Source organism: Anopheles coluzzii, chromosome X (assembly GCF_943734685.1).
Source record: "Anopheles coluzzii chromosome X, AcolN3, whole genome shotgun sequence".
NCBI classification, from domain to species: domain Eukaryota; kingdom Metazoa; phylum Arthropoda; class Insecta; order Diptera; family Culicidae; genus Anopheles; species Anopheles coluzzii.
The window spans coordinates 7,364,497-7,383,226 of NC_064669.1; the positions used below are offsets into that span (position 1 = coordinate 7,364,497).

Sequence of the window (18,730 nt, forward strand, 5' to 3'; positions counted from 1 at the left end):
CTTTCTCCTTCCCTCAGTACTGTTGTATGGTTTCGCATTGAAGTTATGCATCGCTAGAACTACCCAAGTGCCACAAATCCACTAAAAGATTACTAAACGGGTTCTAGACTTGGGATCGTCTTGACTAAATTTTGAACTTTAAACAGCATATCGATGACGTTATAGCTAGAGGAAACTAACTACTTGGCGTGGTTATCCGGGCAACTAATGAATTTCGCAACCCTATGTGCATTAAAGCTGTCTACAATAGTATCGTTCGTTCGGTTCTGGAATAATCGTGAGTAGTCTGGAGGCCGACCACTGTTTCTTCAATTGCTCGACTTGAGGCGATTCAACGTAAGCTCACGCGATATGTCCTACGCCTACTTCCCTGGCAGGATCGCGGAATTTTCTTAGCTTTGAGAGCTTTCTCATTCCCTTTGTACTGTTGTATGGTTTTGCATTGAAGTTATGCTAGAACAAGAGCGGTGATACGATTGTTTAAATACTGAACTCTAATGTGATCCGTCAGATATGAAGCAATAGTGATTTGAGTAATGATTGGTTGTGTTGATACCCACGTATCTGACCGCACGACTATTCTTAAATATTTTTGCTCGGAAAGCTAGAAGAGTATATAGGGCATGATTAGTTGAAGCTACTCGAAATTATTGTTGAGATGTATTAAACCAATGTAGCTTTGGAGCTTTCGTTTTTTTCTATGGATATTTGATTTTCCAGTCGTTTAAGCTTAATCTGTGGCGCTTGGGAAAAAGGTCTGTGATGCTTTGGAGATTTTTAAATTCCTTGAGCATCATGAATCCTTCGAGATTTATGAATTTTTCAACATTAATGATTCTTCCCAACAAAAATTAAGATTCATTGAATCATTTAAAAGATTCATATTCATGAAACTGAATCAGATTAACCCATCATAGGCTTATTAGACGATGGAAAGTACTGCCATCCTCGTTTGGTATTTTTCTGTCAAACTCAGGCTCTGACACAAAAAAATCTTGCCATATGTGTAATAAGACATGAGCATTTTTCTGTCAGTTCTTAAATTTTTCATCCAATTTATTGATTTCCTGAGCTTTATCACAAGCAATTAATATTTGTTTATCAGTCACGTAAATTTTATCAAACACCAACAATAAATTCAAATACTTCTATCGACGTATACATAAAAATCCTCTCCTCTCGCATATTGGAAATGAGCATGTCGAATTCCAATTTCTAGACCAGCAGTTATCTGTCATTCGCGATTTGACAGAAAAATACCAAATCAAGGTGACAGTACAGTGGAGCGCCGATTATCCGGGCTCATCGGGACTTGACTTTGCCCGGATATGCGAATAACACGGATAATGAGTCAAATGATATATTTAATCACAAATTCCTTAAGCCAAAAATACACGGACCGGAATTTTGCGGCCGCGGAATTCCGCCTGCTGTCAAATCCGTGTACAAAGTGTCAACATCAACTTCGCGGTTTTCTAAATTTGACAATTCTTTGAGCAAATTGTACTAATTTGACACCTTAATTGTAAATTGCCAAATAATTTCCGTTTTGATCGAATGTTAAAAACTATTTCAAAAGCTTTGAAACTGTTATATTCAGTCAGAATCAAATCAAATAATTCATGAAGTGATTAAAACCGTCCCCTACTTGCAAAATTCTTCTTCTTCTTCTTCTTTGGCTCAACAACCATTGTCGGTCAAGGCCTGCCTTTACCTCTTGTGGGTTTGGCTTTGAGTGACTAATTGATTTCCCCCCATAGCAGGGTAGTCAATCCTACGTATGGCGGCACGGTCTATTTGGGGCTTGAACCCATGACGGGCATGTTGTTAAGTCGTACGAGTTGACAACTGTACCACGAGACCGGCACTTGCAAAATTACACGAAAATTAGTGACATAATGGTAATCACGAGATTCGACTTACGCGGAAATCGAGATACGTGGTATTTTGCGTCCGTTTTCGGTCCCGTTTAACCGTGTATCTCGGGGACCGCCTGTATTTGAAATTTGCTATGATTTATTAATTATTTTTTATGACCATGTGCTATGATAACCGATTTTTTAAATATCCTCAGAACGCAATGTCACCTTAATATTTACCTGTGATTTCTCAACAACACGGATACACATGGCCGGATAAAAGGTACCCGTATAAACGGCGCTCTACTGTGCTTTCCATCGTCTATCAAGCATATCACTAGTGGTGCTTGGGTAGTTTCAAGTTCGCCGTCAAAATGTTTTTTGGGATGTCACATCTGAACAGAACGCTTCGCAATTGAAACATTTTTGCTGTACTTTTGATTGGGCTGGATCGGAGTCACTGACACAAAATATTCCTAAAATTCGGCAGCTCGGTTACTATTTGTATTGCAAATATCTCTTCCAACATCGGGCCTTTTCGTAAAGGAGATGGGCACAAAACAGCACATCGCTTGCTGGCTGGGTAACGCTTCCGCCCCAACCCGACCTGTCAAAATTCAAACGCTGTCAAAATGGCGCACAGCTTGCAAACGCTTCGGCAAGCGTTCTGTTTTGACAGACGGGGGCCCGTGTGAATCATCCGCTGCGTTTCGGAAATATTTCGGTCTTTTTGGCTGCATTCCAAACGGGTTTTTTTCCTCTGCTGGCAAAAAACTGTGCTTTACTCCCTAAATCGGTGCGTAAAATGTTACCGCGCACCTCCGTACGCTTGTGAGAGCCGTTCGTGCCGAGTGTTGTGTCGTGCCTTGTTGTTCCCCCTTTTCCTTTCCGTGTTGTGTCCGGGTCCAGTGCATCGCGTTTTCGTCCAGCGAGTATCATTGCGAGAAAGAAAGAAAGAAAAATCATCACACCCCCTTCGTTCAACTGTTCGGGTCAGGCACGATCAATTTGCAACCACTTTTTGAACCTGCTCCAATCAAGCCGACCGTACCGAGCGGCAGCCCGCTGCTCCCTTGCCGGATGCAGCAGCTCCACGTCGTCCGGCTGTATCGTACTGCGCTGCTGCAGTAGCACTGCACCCCTTGCACTTGCATAAACACGCGTCACAGCGGTGCATTCTAGTTGGTACCCCCCACCCACCCCTTTGTGCGTGGGCGCATCCAGTGACCGTAAGTGCAAAAAGCAGCACCCCAGCAGCAGAAGCGGATGGATGAAAACCCGGCACCACCGGCGAGCGCGGCCGCCACCGATGCAATGACCGGAACAGAACAGCCCGAACCTGGCACGTCCGTCGCATCGACGGCAGCTGCGAGCAGCCACGAAGACGGAGAAGGTGCAGCAGCAGCAGCAGAACCATCAGACGGGAGTAGCAAAACGGTTTCGGAACAAATTGCCTCCCTGCTCTGGGGTGGCAAGATAAAGCCGGACGTGTTCCGGCGGTGGCTGCAAGGTAACATAGAGAGAGAGAGAGAGAGAGAGAGAGAGGCTGTTGCAAGATGGGGTTTGAGCAGGAATCTGGCTTAAGCTGAAATAACGCACTTTTCTTTTTGCTCCGGGCAGGATTTTCCTTCAGCGACTGTGAGCCGTCCGCACTGGTGCAGCGCGACGGTGGGCCCTGTTGTGTAATCGCACCGGTCCAGGCGTACCTGCTGAAGATACTGCTGGCGGAATCGCCCGCCCACAGCTTCAATGAGGTAATATTTTAACCCTATATTTGCTGGAAACTTTCTATTAAAAAAAAAAAAACAACCAATTTTACCCACCCCTTCCGGTAGCTTACGGCGGACAAATGCAAAACGCTGCTCATCCAGGCCGTCTGCCAGATACTGATGAAGTGCAAAACGGACGCGTACCGCATAGTGACGCTGGAGAGCGAAGGTGAGCAGGCCGGCCCGAGCGGCGAACGGGCGGCCGTGCGGCAGGATGCTGGCACCGAGCACGAACCGAGCGAGGAGCCGGTTGGTCCGGGGGTGGATACGCACGATGCCGCCATGGTGCGCCCGCCCACGGGCCAGCGGACGGCCGGCAGTAGCACCACCGCCACCTGGACGGCCGAAGCGTTCCACGAGCGGATTCGGTTTCGCGAGCACGCCCACATCGACGAGGTGCACCAGTTTTACGCACAGAACTACCACGTGCTGACGGACGAGTGCGGCGTGCTGCTGCTGCTGTACACCGTGCTGCAGACCAAGGGGCTGGAGCACATCCTGTCCGAGATGTCCGACCCGACCGAGTCGCTCATACACGACACGTACGGTTGCGGCAGCCAGGCGCTGATCAACCTGATGCTGACCGGGCGCGCGGTCCCGCACGTATGGGACAACGAGCAGGACGTCGGTGGCATGAGTAAGTGGCGGGTTAATTTCAATTCGAATGCTCTTGCTCGTTGAATTAGGAGGGTTGCAGGTGCAGCAGCTGCAAAATTCTGTTTTATTCTATTGAAACAAAATATGCTTTTTATGAGAAGCAAGTGGGATTAGAAGAACTCGTATTTTATATAGTTTTAGCAGGAAAAAGTAACAAAACAGGCTTCAAACCACACAGTTTTGTCCGAGTCTCACTCAGGGACGCAATATGCTTTTGTACTGCCTTGCCCGAGTGAGACGTTTGTACGGAAATATGGCCCTAGTCGATGCAAGTTGAACCAAATTTGATACACTTTCGATTCAGTTGCCTCCCGAATTATTTTACTTTTTTTTAGTACAAGCATGTATGTTTGCTTTTTAGCCATCATTTAATGTTGAAAAATTATTTAAAAATAACTTGTTGAATAATGAATAATGATTTTTAGTCAGCTCGTGGTGGAACAATGAGCTAAATTCATATTTGACATTTTCAATCACTTAATCTTAGATGAAATCCCACAAATGTAAAGGGTAACATATTTACCAATAGTGGTGCAATTGCACTAAACAGCACTCAATGCGATATTTTAAAAGTAATCAAGTTATTTATGTTGGTGAGCAATGTGCAATGGTCTTTAACAAAGGCTTTAAAAGCTAAATGATGCATTAAGTAACGGAATGTACATAATGACCTAAAAATCCATTATTTTGTGAAATGAGTCAACTTTTTTTTCCAAAATTCCTAGGATTTCATTAGGAAACATTATTCATTAAGGAAATTGTATGAAATGTTATTGATTTACTAAAATGCATTGCCTTTTGATCATATTTTTGCATTTTAGAAAGTGTTTTTTTCCACCATAGTGACATTATAGGTACACAAAGCAGGGATGGTTACATTTAAAAATAAGTAAAAGTAAAACATTTTAATAATTTTGTTAGCATGTTTTTAGCAGCTCGTATTGAGTTCACCAACATAGGAAACGGAATTTACTGCAAGTAATTTACCAAACGAAGGCCAAAATTCGCATATATAGCTGAGCGAAAAACCGACCTCAAATCAAGCACACTCTTCCTGGTGTGGATCATTAATCAAATTTTTATTTTTTGCGATGAAATTACGCAAGAATTCAATATTATGGCAGTAATCCTCGCCATTGGTATGAAAACAGCTACAAAACTAAGTTCCATTTATATTATACACAGTTTTTGAGGTATTATTGACTAGCACCACTAAAGGAACACAGTACGACGACTATAGGAACCATACCACCATTATAGGTACAACGAATCAGTTAGATTTGTTTTTTATTTGTGTGTTTGATGGTAAAGTTGGTTGTGATTGTGATGATAAAACATATGCCACTTTAAATTAATTAAAACACATCTGCACCTCTACAAATTGCACAACTATTGGTATATTTACCCTATATTAAAAAAGCGCTGATTGTTGTTTTCACGAGTACGACGATTTCACACTGTTGCTTTTTAAGAATACAACGGTTTTCAAGGAGCTTTTACTTAAAAAAGGAATCAGTTATCAAGTTATATGACATGGCATTAATTGTTCGTAAAGCAGCGGTCGGCAAAGTCTGACCCGCCGCAGCATGCAATCTGGCCCGCGAATGGATTTATATGATTTTAAATGATGGGAGGAAACTATTAGTATACAAATTACTGAAGATCTTTTAGTGTGACATTTTATACCGTCGTACTCAGTTCATTATTGTAAATTGAAATGACGAACCATTCAGCCAGTTCGAACTCAATCTCAATTTAACCGTATTTGATTTTTAAATTGTTTTTTTTTATTGATTTTTATTATTAGAAAAAAAAAAACTCAAATCAAATAAATCACCAATCGCATTATTTGATGGCATTATTTGATTGTTTTTTTTTCTAACAATTGGAGCTTGACCCGCGGCTCTAGATCATTTATTAGAATTTGTCCCTCTACCTCAAACGTTTGCCGACCGCTCTCGTAAAGCTTAAGAATACGTTTGTAATACGTTCAGTAAAGCTACTGAATGTACTTTGTTTCGATAATTTTAATGGTTTTTTTACCATCCCCAGAATATTCCCAATAATTTGGAGGATGGATTAATCAAGCAGCGATATTGCGCTTGCTTTTGTTGTTTTGTATTTCTAAACACTTAAGCGTAATATATGGCCAATGCTTAACTAAAGAATCTTTATAGTTATTTTAAACAGCAGTTATTGAATAATAGGAATTTCAACCTTCTTGCACGACATTCTCAGTAAGCGTCCGGTGAAAATCAGTTTTTCGTTCATAATATTCACGATTAGCATGACACGACTTTCCAAGAGCGACAATCATGTTGTGGTACAACAGGCAGCGCTTTTACCATTTGATGATTGCAAAAAAAAAGTAGATTGAATGACATTTGACATTTTTCATGTGACTTCAGAACAGCTTAATCGCGCATTCGCCGATATTTAGCTATTGGACCACTTGGAAATCCAGTTCCCTTGAAGTACGGAAAGATGAAAGTCAAATGAATGTATTAGAAAAATATCATTGTGTTAAATAACTTTTTTCGTGTAACTGTGTATTGTGAAAGTGTACTTTTCGCAACAGTATCAATATGTAAAATTTTATGTTGACGATTATCACCGTTCGCAACACTGATTTACCTTGTAACCGCATTGCATTGCTATCATTCATTAATTCTGTTTTTATTTAATTTTATAATGCATTCTTCTTGGCGCGCGCAGAGCTGAAGGGCATCAACCAGCAGTCGGACATCGGTTTCATCACCGTGATGGAGCAGCTGCAGTACTGCACCGTCGGTTTCTTCTACAAAAATCCAAAGAACCCGGTCTGGGTGATGGGGTCCGACACGCACCTGACCGTGCTGTTCAGCCACGAGCGGCGGCTGGTGTCGCCGGAAACGCCCGGCGAGCTCGCGCGCCGCGTCTTCCGCCAGTTCGACCCGGACGGCAGCAACTTCATACCGGGCCCGGTCCTGCAGGACGTGCTGTGCGCCCTCGAGCTGGTCAGCGAGCCGGAGTAGTAAGTACTGTACTGGATCGCAGCTAGCTTGGCTTGGTTGCTTTACAGCGTTTTACAGGGGTTCTCATAGTCGCGGGGCACTTCTTTGACTTTTCTAATGGGAAGTGAACTTCATACAATGGAAATTGGACTCTTAGGCGCCCGTTTTGGACAGGCTCCTTGGAAATTCCTATTGGATTTGTGCATAAAGGGTGCTATTGAGTCCAATTCCTATTACATTAATTTCATTTCACGTAAGAAAGATTCAATACAGTGTTCCACAGCTATTAGAACTCCTGGCAAACTCTGTACTGCTGCTCTCTGTCTCTCTCTCTCTCTCTCTCTCTCTCTCTCGCTCACACACACAAAAACACCCACTCACTCTCTTTCTCTTTTTAGCGTGGAGCTGATGCGCAGCCGGCTCGATCCGGAAAATCTCGGCATCATCCTGCTGAACGCGTTCATGAGCGAGTTCTTCCCGGACGAGAAAAAGTCCACCCCGGACACGTTCGATCTGCTGCACTACAACGGCATCCCGAACTCGAACTACGGCAGCGTGGTGCAGTACAGCCGCGGCCAGGCGGTGCTGCTCGAGAGCGACGTGCGCATGTGCAATCCCTCCGACCCGATGCTGACCTGTCTGCAAACCAAATGGCCCACGATCGAGGTGAACTGGGCCGGCAACCGGACGCCTTCGCTGAACTGATGAGGGTGCCTGCGCTCGGTGTCCTCGGTGTTGTTTTTTTTTTACTTCCCCTTTTCTTTCCTCCGTTTGTCCTTCCATTCCCTCCCTGTTCCCGTCATCCGTGTCCCTCCCCTTCCTTAGTTAATCTGTTTCCCCGTCGTCGTCGTCGTCGTCGTTGTCGTAAATAAAGACGAGAAGCGAGCTTGGTAAAGTCGCATCAAAGACGCGCGCCACATGTATTGAACTTTCTAGCCGGGGGAAGCGCCATTCGCTGCGTGCCCCGCACATTGCACATGCTTCATCTCCGCCTGGTAGTGTTTGTGGAGTCTGTGGCGAAGAATTTCGTGCACTGTAACGTATAGTCTGAGCTGGTTAATGTATACAAGAGCGTATTGCGGGCTGGATGAGAGTTACGATTAGTTAATTAGTTTTCTTTTTCTTCTTCTATCCTCTTATTTAACCGCGGTAACCTTTTTGCTTGTTAGACCAAAAATATAGGAAGAAAATCGAAAACAAAAAGGGAGGAAATGAAAAAAAAAATGCTACAACAACTGAAGAAGAGCTTATTCAGAATCAGGTCGGGTCAGGTGTAAATTCCCAACAAGGGGGGGGGGGGGGGGGGGTGGGGGTAGGTAGCGGAGGGAACATCCGGTAGCAACCGGTTGCTCCGTGTTCCGTGTCGTCTCAAATCAATATGTGAATATTAATTTATTTCCTTCCACCAACACCACCCCCGGACGCAGCATTGGCCGGTTGTTGGTGTAAACTATTCTATTCCATTTTCAGTTTTTAAAGCCCCTTCCTCCCACCCCCCCCCCCTCCTATAAGACGAACGAAGGTTAGCCCGGCGGGGTAGTATTTGCTCTAAACCCAACCCAAAGGAGAGAGATAGACCTAGAGAAGACGGTATCGGTTCGGTGGCAGCAGGGTTTTCTTAACCTTGTTCGCAAAACGTCAGTGTCAGAAAAGAGCAGAAAAAAAAGGATTAATAATAACACGCATCTGTGGATATATAAGTACCGGTTCCAAAAAAAAAAAAGAAAAGAAACGCAAAAGCAAGAGAATCTAGTAACAAACAAAAACTGTGGGGACAGCCTCTGTTGCTGCCAGCAGCAATGCAACAGGGGCCCTCTGTAACGCGCGCGTTCTAAAATCTGTTGAGAATACATTATGCTATACAAATGCGACACAAAACACACACGGAAACACGCCAATGGCTTGTCTTTCATTTTTACCTGAGAGAACGTATGAATGGTGGTTTTGCGCGTGTAGTATGCAGCGACAGGTTGATTAAATTATCCTGAAGGTTAAATTTATTTCCAGCTTTATTCGAAGGTACTTTTTTCACTCAAAAACAACACCTTTCCCTCACTGTTTTCTCGTGTGTGGCCTTCCGGCAGTAGTTTGGTAAAAAAATAACTAATTCCAAACAGGAACATTGAAGCCTTGTTCATTCGAAATTTATTTCCTATTTTTTAAAGATTTTAATGTTTTAACATCAACCTTAATTATACGGTGACTGTTACTAAATCTCCCCATTTTTTTTAATCCTCTCAATTCACTTTTAGCCATACAAAATCGGCCGCTTTGCCAGTATTTGGTTCGTTGTGTTTCCATACGCTGCGCTATGTTTTATGCTTATACAGTGGCCAATTGAGGGTTTCCGACGTCTGAAAAAGTATTTACAGCGACTGAAAACACTTTGACGATGGCGGATTGGCTTGGTAAACCCTGTATCTGGACGTAGAGTGGACGCGCTCACGGTCTGCTCAGGCTTTTTTCGATTTTTGTACGACTTGGCGAGTTTTGGACTGGCAGTTAATGTGTCACCTTCCTCACACCTTTTCTCCACACTTATACCTGCTTCTTTTGAAAAAAGGTTGATATTTAAAGATTCTTAGTATTGGAACTCTCAAAATGATCACGAGTTCTTATTGGGAACAAAAATGTTTCACGCTTACGCTTGTCGATGAACGCAGGAAAGGGGTCGTACCCAAAAAATGTATGTATATTTTAAAATTATTCACAAACTTAGCCGTTGCTGCTACAACAATACTACTGCTTTGAAACATCATTATTTTATACCACTTTTAGGGGAAGGTGTTAAAGACGGACACGTTAAGGAACATGTAAAAATAATGTAGAGATATATAATTACAACGACCATGAAAATCTACTTACCTTATCCTACACTCATGTTGTATCGGAAAATGTGTTGAAACTTTAAAGTTTTTACAGATGTTTATGTTGTTTAAGTTTGTATGTTTGCCATGACTTAAAAACATGTTTTTTTTCGTGCAGCTTTAAACTGTACGAGTAAGACGGAGACCCTGATATGTGAACATCATGACATAATTTTAACAAATCCTATTGCTTTCCACGTCCTGGTACGTACATACATCGATTCTTAAATAACCACGTACAAATGCAACGAAGGTTCATTTTAGCCCTGAATTTTGAAATTGTAAGCGCCGCTTCTAACACCTCCTAGAATGCAGAACCTAAAGTATTATTGAAATATTGGGCACTAACAGCGGACAGTTTGCTCAAGCTTAACGAACATCAGTCTAGAACATCCCTTTAGGAAATTACTAAAATTCGTGATCCTAGCGTGCTTGATGGACTTGTTTAGTAGGTAATTTTTCCCACCAATTCAAAATAAGACTTTTTTTTTGTTGATCTTTGTAATCTCATAGAATCTTTCATCTATTTCTGAACGATGTCATATCAATGCCTTTTTGTTGATCAAAGTTGTCCAAGTCATGGCAAGATATTGGGTTTCGTGAATGGCTGCTATTTTGACACGTGTTCCGTTTGTAGCATATTAAAATGCTTTTTTATAGTTCCTGGATGGTTCCTGGATATCTTCCCAATATCATTATTTGCACGCAAAACACACAGAATTGAAATGCCTGATAACACGGCCAACTCCGGACGACTCTGGAAGACTCCAGACGACTCCAGACGACTCCGGACGACTCCGGACGACTTTGGACGACTCCGGACAATTCGGAACGACTTCAGATGACTCCGGATGACTCCGGACAAGTTCGCATGGTTCCTACCCCGGATGACTCCAACTTTAGAAGACTTCGACTCCGGCTAACTCCATGTGATTCCGTATAACTCCGGACGACTCTGGATGACTACAGATGACTCTGGACGCCTCCGAACGACTCCGGATGACTCTGGACGACTCGGGACAACTCCGAATGACTCCAACTCCGGTTGGAACTAGTGATTCCGATTTTGCCGGAATCGGAAGCGGACGAACAATAGTCGAAGTCGGATCGGAGTCGTAAGTTTGCTTCAGATTGCAAATTGTTTTTTTTTTCGAGAATTTAAGCAATTTTGCAAACATTATGTCAACAATATTCTCAAACGCGCTGTTTTACTTTCAGTTTCGATCGATCATTACTTTCATCATGGACTTATGCGAAGTGCCCATCTTACCCGTAGTGTCCGTCTTTACCTACCTTCCCCATACTATTCTATTCCGCAAAGCCCGTGCAGTAATTGCCTTTTTTATTTTATGGTAAGGCGTGTATTACCTGTTATTGGGCAATTTAAAGTGACGTGTTGGTAATATGTGCCGATAATAGTTTTATTGCATCAATTGTAGGTAATAGACGAAAAAGAGTTTCACATGATGCACACATCTACTCTATTACAGTTTTTTGTTCCGAAAAAGTAATGATGCACAAAAAAGTTTCGTTTAAGTGAAAGGTCGCTAAACACTCCAGCTCCACAACAATTACGTTAAAGACACAAAGAGTAGGTAATTATATAAGATAATGGATACAGGGTTGTTTACCCTTCGCCGAAAGTCTGTGACAGCACTTTTTTTTATTTATTTTGTGACGTATTAAATGTCGAAAAAGACGTTTTCAGTATGAAAAAGACATGAAATTCTGACGTCACAAAATAAATAAAAAAAAATCGAAAAAGAAGAATCGATCGTAACAATTTCAACAATGAAAACTCCTTTTCGTTGTATCTCTTCCGGCACAGAACACTCACTGCATCGCGCTACTCTTCGGTCGTGTCCTGGTCCAGCAGCTTGTTGATGTTCATGATGTTCTTGGTGCTCCACGGTTCGAGCGGGTCCGGCGGCGACCCGGTACCATCGTCCGGTCGGGCACCACCGGGCGCCACCGTCCGCCCGCCGGCACTGCTACCGGCACTGCCCGCACCGCCGCTGCCCAGTATCGGGGCCGACTTCATGCGCTTGTCCTGCTTGCGCCCGTGGCCACTGGCGCCGCCACCGCCGCCACCGCCCGTGCTTTCGTTCGAGTTGTCGGGCGATATCTTGTTGTGCTTGCCCCGCCCGAGCCCATGGTGATGATGGGAGCCGCCACCGTCCCGATGGTGGGACGGCTTCCGTGCCTTCGGGCCGGCGTGCTGCTTGCCGCTGCCGCTCTCGCTCGAGTTCGCGTCCCGTTCGCGCACGGACGCCCGCTGGTGGAACTGCTCCATCCGCCGGTGCAGCTCCTCGACCGTGACGGCGTCCTCGGGCTGCTCCGGCTGCCCCAGCTCGCCGGGCGCACCGACCGACGGGGCCGCACCCGTCGCGCCATCGTACAGCGCTGTGCTGTGCCGCTGCTGGTCGCCCTTGTCCTCCCACGCGATCATGAACAGCGGGTGCTGGTCGGTTTTGCGCTTGCGCGAAGTGCTGCGCGAGACGGCCGATTTGGCCCGCCGGATCAGCGAGATCTTGCCGAGGACGGGCTTCTCGCCCGCCTCGCTGTCCGTGTCCTCGAGCGCTTCGAGCGTTTTGAGAAACTCGCGCTCCCGCACCGGATCCACGACGTCCTTCGGGTTCTGGAAGAGGGTCAGCTGGCCGAGATTCTGCTGCTGCTGGGGTTGCTGGGGCTGTTGCTGCTGCTGTTGCTGCTGTTGCTGCTGTTGCTGTTGCTGCTGCATACCGGCCGGTGCGGGCTGCGCCAGTGGATCGCGCCGCCCGGGCGTTGGCATCGCGCTGATGTCGATCTCGTGCACGTGGTCGAGCGTGGACGCGTCGATCGCGAGCGTTTTCACGTTCTGCGCGTAGTTCTCGTCGACCGAGGCCGACTCGGAGATGATGACGAGCTCGCGCAGCGGATCCTTGTAGTCGGGCAGGGCCGCCTCCACGCCCAGCCCCATCGTGGCCGGTGCGCTTGCCGTCGAGTGGCGCCGTGTCGTCGCTGGCGGCGGTGGTTGCTGCACTGCTGTTGCTGCTGGCGGCGGCGGTGCCACTACTACCGGTTTGGTGCCACCAGCCTTCGGGGCCGCCGTGCCCGGGGCAGCCGCTGGCGGTATCGTGATCGGGCAGACCGTGTCCGTGCTAACCATCACGATGTCCTGCGTGAACGACATCACGTCGATCGCGGCCGTTATCGCGAACGGATCGCCCAGCAGATCGTCCACCTCGCCCGGCCGCTTCTTCTTCGCGATCTTCGCCGGCGACGTGATGGACGAGCGGCCCCACATGATGCGCCGCAGCTCCTCGCCCGTCATGCTGCGCTTCTTCAGCTCGTTGAGCGTGACGCGCAGCACGCTCTTCCAGTTGCTCACTGCGCCCTTGCGCTGGCGGGCCCGCGTCTTGCTCTTGCTCTTGATCACCATGACGCCGCGCGTCTCGTACCGCGGATCGTCCGACGGTCCGAGCCCGATCGAGTACTCCTCCAGGTAGCGCTTCGCGTCGTCCTGCGTCACCGCCCGCTCGAGATTGACCACTATCTTCGCCCACTGCTTCATGCCCTCCTTCTCCGCCTGCTCGATCACGTACGCGTACGTGTTGCCCATCATCGCGATCAGCATGTTCAGCAGCAGGATCGGCACGAAGATCATAAAGATGACAAACACCGTCTTCGCCAGGTTCGGGTAGGTGGTGAGGTTCAGATCGGCGTACTGGAAGGGATATGAGCCAAAGAAAAAGAAGAAAAAAATGGGACGTGTCTGCCAGTGTGAGGGGTTTCCTTCAACTTACATCGTAGTCGCCGAGCGTGGTCTGGAACAGCGCCATCCACGTGCCGAAATAGCTGCCGAACGGGCTGTCCTCCGCGTTCGGGTGGCCCTTGTAGAGGAAGTAGAACGCTTGCGAAAAGCCAAACAGCACGATCATGTAGATGATGCCGAACGTGAACATGTCGCCCGTGATCATGGAGAAGATCATCGTCACGAACGGTCCGGTCAGTCCGATCGCACTGCAGGCAGGGGATGGAACACGTTGGAGATGATGATTGTTACAAAAATAATTTTGGGGGATAAGCGCACACTCACCCAGCAAAGAACATTAGCAGAAACCAGCTGCCCGGTACGGCAAATAGCAGGATGGCTTCCTCCGTCTCGGTGTCGCCCATCATGCGCAGCGGTATGCAGGCCAGGATCAGGATGTTGGATATCAGAAAAATCGCCTTCGCCGGTGCTTGACTCTGCCGGTGAGTAAACGAAAAGGAGGATGAAGGTTTTTTTTCAATTACACACATACAGAAGCTGTAAAGCTCCATACAAATGAATTAGGACGTTTGGCAAATTCAAAAAGAAACTTACGGTAATTTTCATAAATTAAGAAACTTTTCTTAAACGAGCAGGTGGTATAAGGTATAAAGTGCATAAAGTAAAATACGCTGTAACAATGTATTTAAATCATTCCAGAGAGTCTTTAGAGCATGTCTTGAGTGAAAACATAAAACAATGACATTTATTGGCAATGACATTTACATAATGTTAGCCAGATTACAAGAAAACAATGTTTTAGGTACCATTAAAAATAACATAAAATTGCTTGCTCATCAGGTACATCAGGTACGAACAATACATTTTAAGGAAACTAGGGACCTCATTTCGATATCCCGCTTAGGTAGGACCCCGAGATGGATGAATCCGCCTCTGTCAATTACTACGAGAAGTTGGGTTTAAAATATTTCAACTTCAGGAACAATGTATGTATCTTTGGATCCAGAGGATCCTAAGAAGTTGAGTTTAAAATATTTAAACCAGACCCAAATTTCAACTCCAAGAATGTTTCTTAAGATGAAATATTGAAGAAAGAATGGGATTTTTTTTTCTCCAAAAAATCATCATATTTCCAGTAAAAATAATCATTTTGTTTTTTTTTGCTAGCAAGTAGTGAATGAGTAGTAGTAATTCTGCAAAATATTTGAAACAAAACAAGCATAAGCCATACATCCATTAGCTGAAATTAGAGTATCGAAGGCATGGCTGGGTCTGAAGTGAAATCACAACTTAACATAGTATTAATAATGTGGCTAAAATATTGTTAAAATTCCTCTTTTCAAATATTTCCAGTGCAGCAAAACTATTTCCGGGGTCTTTTGGATGAAACAGTTGAAAACTGAAGTATTTGGAAAGATTTGTAGGACTATGGACAAAAGTTCTCAGTACAGGCAATGCAATGCTCGATGAAGATCCTGCACAAAACCATCGAGAACATCTAGAGACGCTTGTAGTATCTCAGCAAGTCATTTCCCATCGTTTAAAAGCAATGGAACTGATGTGAACACTGATTTATTGAGTCCCCGGGTTAATTATAGCTGTGAAACGGCGTTCAGTTCCAACAGAGTTACAGTCAGTGAGCAACTGCTGTTACGGTAAAAAAGGTATTAAGAAACATTGAAATTGAATGTGTTATCCCACCCAGTAGTAGATGAGAAGCATGATCTGGTTCACTAGTAACTCCCCAATTGCAGGGGAAAAAATTGATTGATGCATCGATAGCAGCCTAAGAGCTGATACTTCTTTGCAATGGAATCCTTAGTCTACCATGAGATCATACATTACTATTAGCAAAGATGGGAAAAAGTAGTACTCACGAACTTATGTAAAGCCTAATAGATAGCTTTGGATCAGACAGACTCCTGATACGACTTGAGGCATCAAAGGTCACGTTATTTAGCCCAAAAGCATTGAACGTACTTACAGGAGCTTCTGTCACTACGCCACTAAGCGCCACCCATTGCCGCTCCCCGCCCGCTTACTTACCAGCGACTTGAGAAAGGAGAAGAAGCCCTGATTCTTGATCTCGTCGCCCTGCTGCAGTACGACGTAGCTCAGCACGCCCATCACCGTGGCCACCTCGAAGCCGTACCGCACCCAGGTCGTCAGGTCGATGTCGTCGTCGACCGCGTCCACCGCCATCGGCCCACCATCGTCCGCACCATCGTCATCGGTTGCGTCTCCGCCCTCCTCGCCCTCGTCATCAGCAAACACGCGGACCGGGCGCAGGTAGACCGAGCAGGACAGACAGAACAGGTGTATCGCGAGGATGAGCAGCCGCTTGATGAACTGGTTCCGGGCGAACGTTTTCCACTTCTCGTCCAGCAGCCGCTCGACGATGCCGCCGTCCAGCATGTTCAGATGCTCCTCCTTCGTGCCGTTCAGGATGATGAACAGGGCCGAATTCCAGTTGGTGCTGCCGTCCGGCATGAGCGTGTCCAGCGCGTTTAGCGGGTAGCCCGAGCAGGTGATGTTACTGTACCGCCAGAATTCGCGCGCAGAAAGCTCCAACATCTCGCGGAACACTTCGTCGCGGCCGAGCCGGCAGGCGAGCGTAAGCGGGGTCAGGCCGGCCGCATTCACGATGCCGTTCTTGCACGGTAGCTTCGGGTGGCGCAGGGCGTACCCGAACATGTCCAGCTTGTCGCACACGACCACCATGTGCAGGATCATGTTGCCGAAGCTGTCCTGGGCGTTCGGGTCGGCGCCGCACTCGAGCAGCAGGTTGTACACCGACTCGTTCGCGCAGCAGGCCGCCCAGGCCAGTGGGTACTCGCCGAGGTACGCCAGCCCCTCGTAGTCGGTCGTCTTGGCCGGCCGCAGGCCCTGCTGGTCGCGGGGCAGAAAGAAGCGCCCGGTCGCCCGCTGCGACACGTCCGCGCCGGCATCGATCAGGTCACCGACCAGCTCGTTGTTGCTGTACGCGATGGCTAGGTGGAGGGCGGACGCGCCAAGATACTCCTCGCCCTCCATCACGTCGATCGACTGCTCCGGGAAGACGCGCAGCAGGATGCGGGCCAGCTTGGTGTGCACCTTCGTGTCGCAGATGATGAGCACGTGCAGCAGACTTTCGCCCAGCAGGCCCCGGTACTGCATCTGCCAGCAGGCCTTATGGTCGTCCCACTTGCTGAGCGGGTCGTGCGGCGACAGGGAGGCCTCGATCGGTATGATGACCTAGAATCAGCACACAAACGGGTTGAAGGTTGATTGAGAGTGACAGGGAGTGTGTGAGAGAGAGAGTGGTGCTCTCGCATCCCTACCTCATGGTTGTCCATGTACTTCCAGCGCAGGTACTCGGCCCGGTTAATGATCTGGCCCCGGCCCTTGTTGTACATGAACACGCCGAACTGCTCGCGGATCAGCTGCTCCACCGCCTTCTGGCCGCCGATCTGGAACGCGTCGATCAGATCGCCGCCCCGCTTGTAGTTGGCCATCTTGTACAGGAGACACTGGTTCGAGGCGGACGCGGACTGCGATATCACCTGGTCGAGGATGGCGCCTCCCTGCGGTAGTTTGCGCTTTTTACGGCATAGCCGCAGCGGATCGAGATGCACCATGGTTGGTGGGAGCACCCGACCGGGAAAGGTTCGTCGTCTACACCACTCGTAATTCTAATCTTACACTGATTTTACGTAATTCTTGGTTCCAAATAACAAATGTTTCCAAAAAAAATTTGGAACACGAAGATGTACATCCAGCACTGGGTAGGTCGCACTGCGCAATGGGGCAAAATTCGTGGCTGGCAAGTTACGCTTGCATAACCAAGGGTGTCTCTGCAGCAGACTGCGCGTCATCATGGCAACGGATGTTCGATCTAACATCGGAACATCGGGTCTGGTAGTTATCCGTGGGTGGCGTTGTAGTCGAAGCGATGGTAACCAAACAGTTCCTCAGAGAGAGAGAGAGAAAAAAAAACTGGAAACAAAGACCTGTAGGCACCTTTTTTGTCTCACAATCCCAAAAGTGTTCCTTTGCGGAGGGCTCTGGTTTCCAATAGAATTCCAAAAATTCCAATAGTTGGAGCCCAACAAATGGGTGTTGTGATTAGAAGCGGAAAGGACATGCGCACATGTTAAGGGATATTCTGTTCCCAATTGTTTGATTGTATTCTTTCAAAACAGGATAATAACAGCTGATGTTCGCATCTATTGACATCCTCTACAAACCACTGAAAGTTTCTTGAGGTAGGGCGGGCAGATAACAACCTATTCAAGTCAGATGTTGCCAGACACAGCAAAGCTTTCTCACTTCAATGTCTGAAGGGCCATGAAGCCATGGATCAAACGACTTAAAAGAGCTCTGAACTAGAAAAGAAAAAAAATCTCCAACAACTTATCTAATTCTTTCTCAAAATCGCAATGAAAACAAAACTCGAAGGTATACTACCTTTATTTTTTATTTTTTTAAAAACAGCAACAAATAACGAGAAGTATAGAGACATCTTACCTTTTTTGTGAATTAAAGTACATCAGCTTTAAATCTTATCTAGCAAACTCACTATCGTTTCAAAACAAATCGATGAGGAAATAACATCATTTTCTTCGATACACTTGGCTGTTTGACATCATCCGTGCGATATAAATAGATGGGTTAGAAATTATGTGCAGGGTACCTAATTATGATTGTCATGCAAGGCCAACGCCTTCCCACGGGCGATAGATAAGCTAACCCATACAAAACGTACTGCAACCGTAGCTGCATTTTGCAGCAGAGCAGAAAACAAGCGGCTTCCAAATAATACTTTACGCCTGATATTGAGATTCTGGTAATG

At 46.4% G+C, this 18,730-nt stretch overlaps 3 protein-coding genes across 4 annotated transcripts in view; 2 read left to right on the forward strand and 1 right to left on the reverse strand.

The window, feature by feature from the left end:
* LOC120959902 (rho-associated protein kinase 1) overlaps positions 1-18,730 on the forward strand; it is a 212,346-nt gene that overhangs the window by 70,520 nt on the left and 123,096 nt on the right. The window lies entirely within an intron of this gene.
* On the forward strand, positions 2,482-9,160 carry LOC120956482 (ubiquitin carboxyl-terminal hydrolase MINDY-3 homolog). The gene is made up of 5 exons (XM_040377974.2): positions 2,482-3,369; positions 3,480-3,613; positions 3,695-4,265; positions 7,001-7,298; positions 7,677-9,160. The coding sequence occupies exons 1-5, from the start codon at positions 3,126-3,128 to the stop codon at positions 7,981-7,983; spliced, it is 1,554 nt and encodes a 517-aa protein (XP_040233908.2). The 5' UTR covers positions 2,482-3,125; the 3' UTR covers positions 7,984-9,160.
* Positions 11,540-17,803, reverse strand: LOC120958260 (uncharacterized). Its single transcript, XM_040380925.2, has 5 exons — positions 17,220-17,803; positions 15,946-17,133; positions 14,224-14,375; positions 13,931-14,147; positions 11,540-13,851 (listed from the first exon to the last, which is right to left on the reverse strand). The coding sequence occupies exons 1-5, from the start codon at positions 17,514-17,516 to the stop codon at positions 11,992-11,994; spliced, it is 3,714 nt and encodes a 1,237-aa protein (XP_040236859.2). The 5' UTR covers positions 17,517-17,803; the 3' UTR covers positions 11,540-11,991.

What these genes read in the sequence shown, in the direction of transcription:
- LOC120958260 (XM_040380925.2), bottom strand. Translation starts at nt 17,516, where the DNA reads ATGGTGCATCTCGATCCGCTGCGGCTATGCCGTAAAAAGCGCAAACTA. An exon ending in AGTACATGGACAACCATGAG is followed by an intron (nt 17,134 to 17,219) that starts GTAGGGATGCGA and finishes TGCTGATTCTAG; the next exon opens with GTCATCATACCGATCGAGGC. An exon ending in TCTCCTTTCTCAAGTCGCTG is followed by an intron (nt 14,376 to 15,945) that starts GTAAGTAAGCGG and finishes ACTCACCGGCAG; the next exon opens with AGTCAAGCACCGGCGAAGGC.
- LOC120956482 (XM_040377974.2), top strand. Translation starts at nt 3,126, where the DNA reads ATGGATGAAAACCCGGCACCACCGGCGAGCGCGGCCGCCACCGATGCA. An exon ending in CCGCCCACAGCTTCAATGAG is followed by an intron (nt 3,614 to 3,694) that starts GTAATATTTTAA and finishes CCCTTCCGGTAG; the next exon opens with CTTACGGCGGACAAATGCAA. An exon ending in GCAGGACGTCGGTGGCATGA is followed by an intron (nt 4,266 to 7,000) that starts GTAAGTGGCGGG and finishes TGGCGCGCGCAG; the next exon opens with AGCTGAAGGGCATCAACCAG.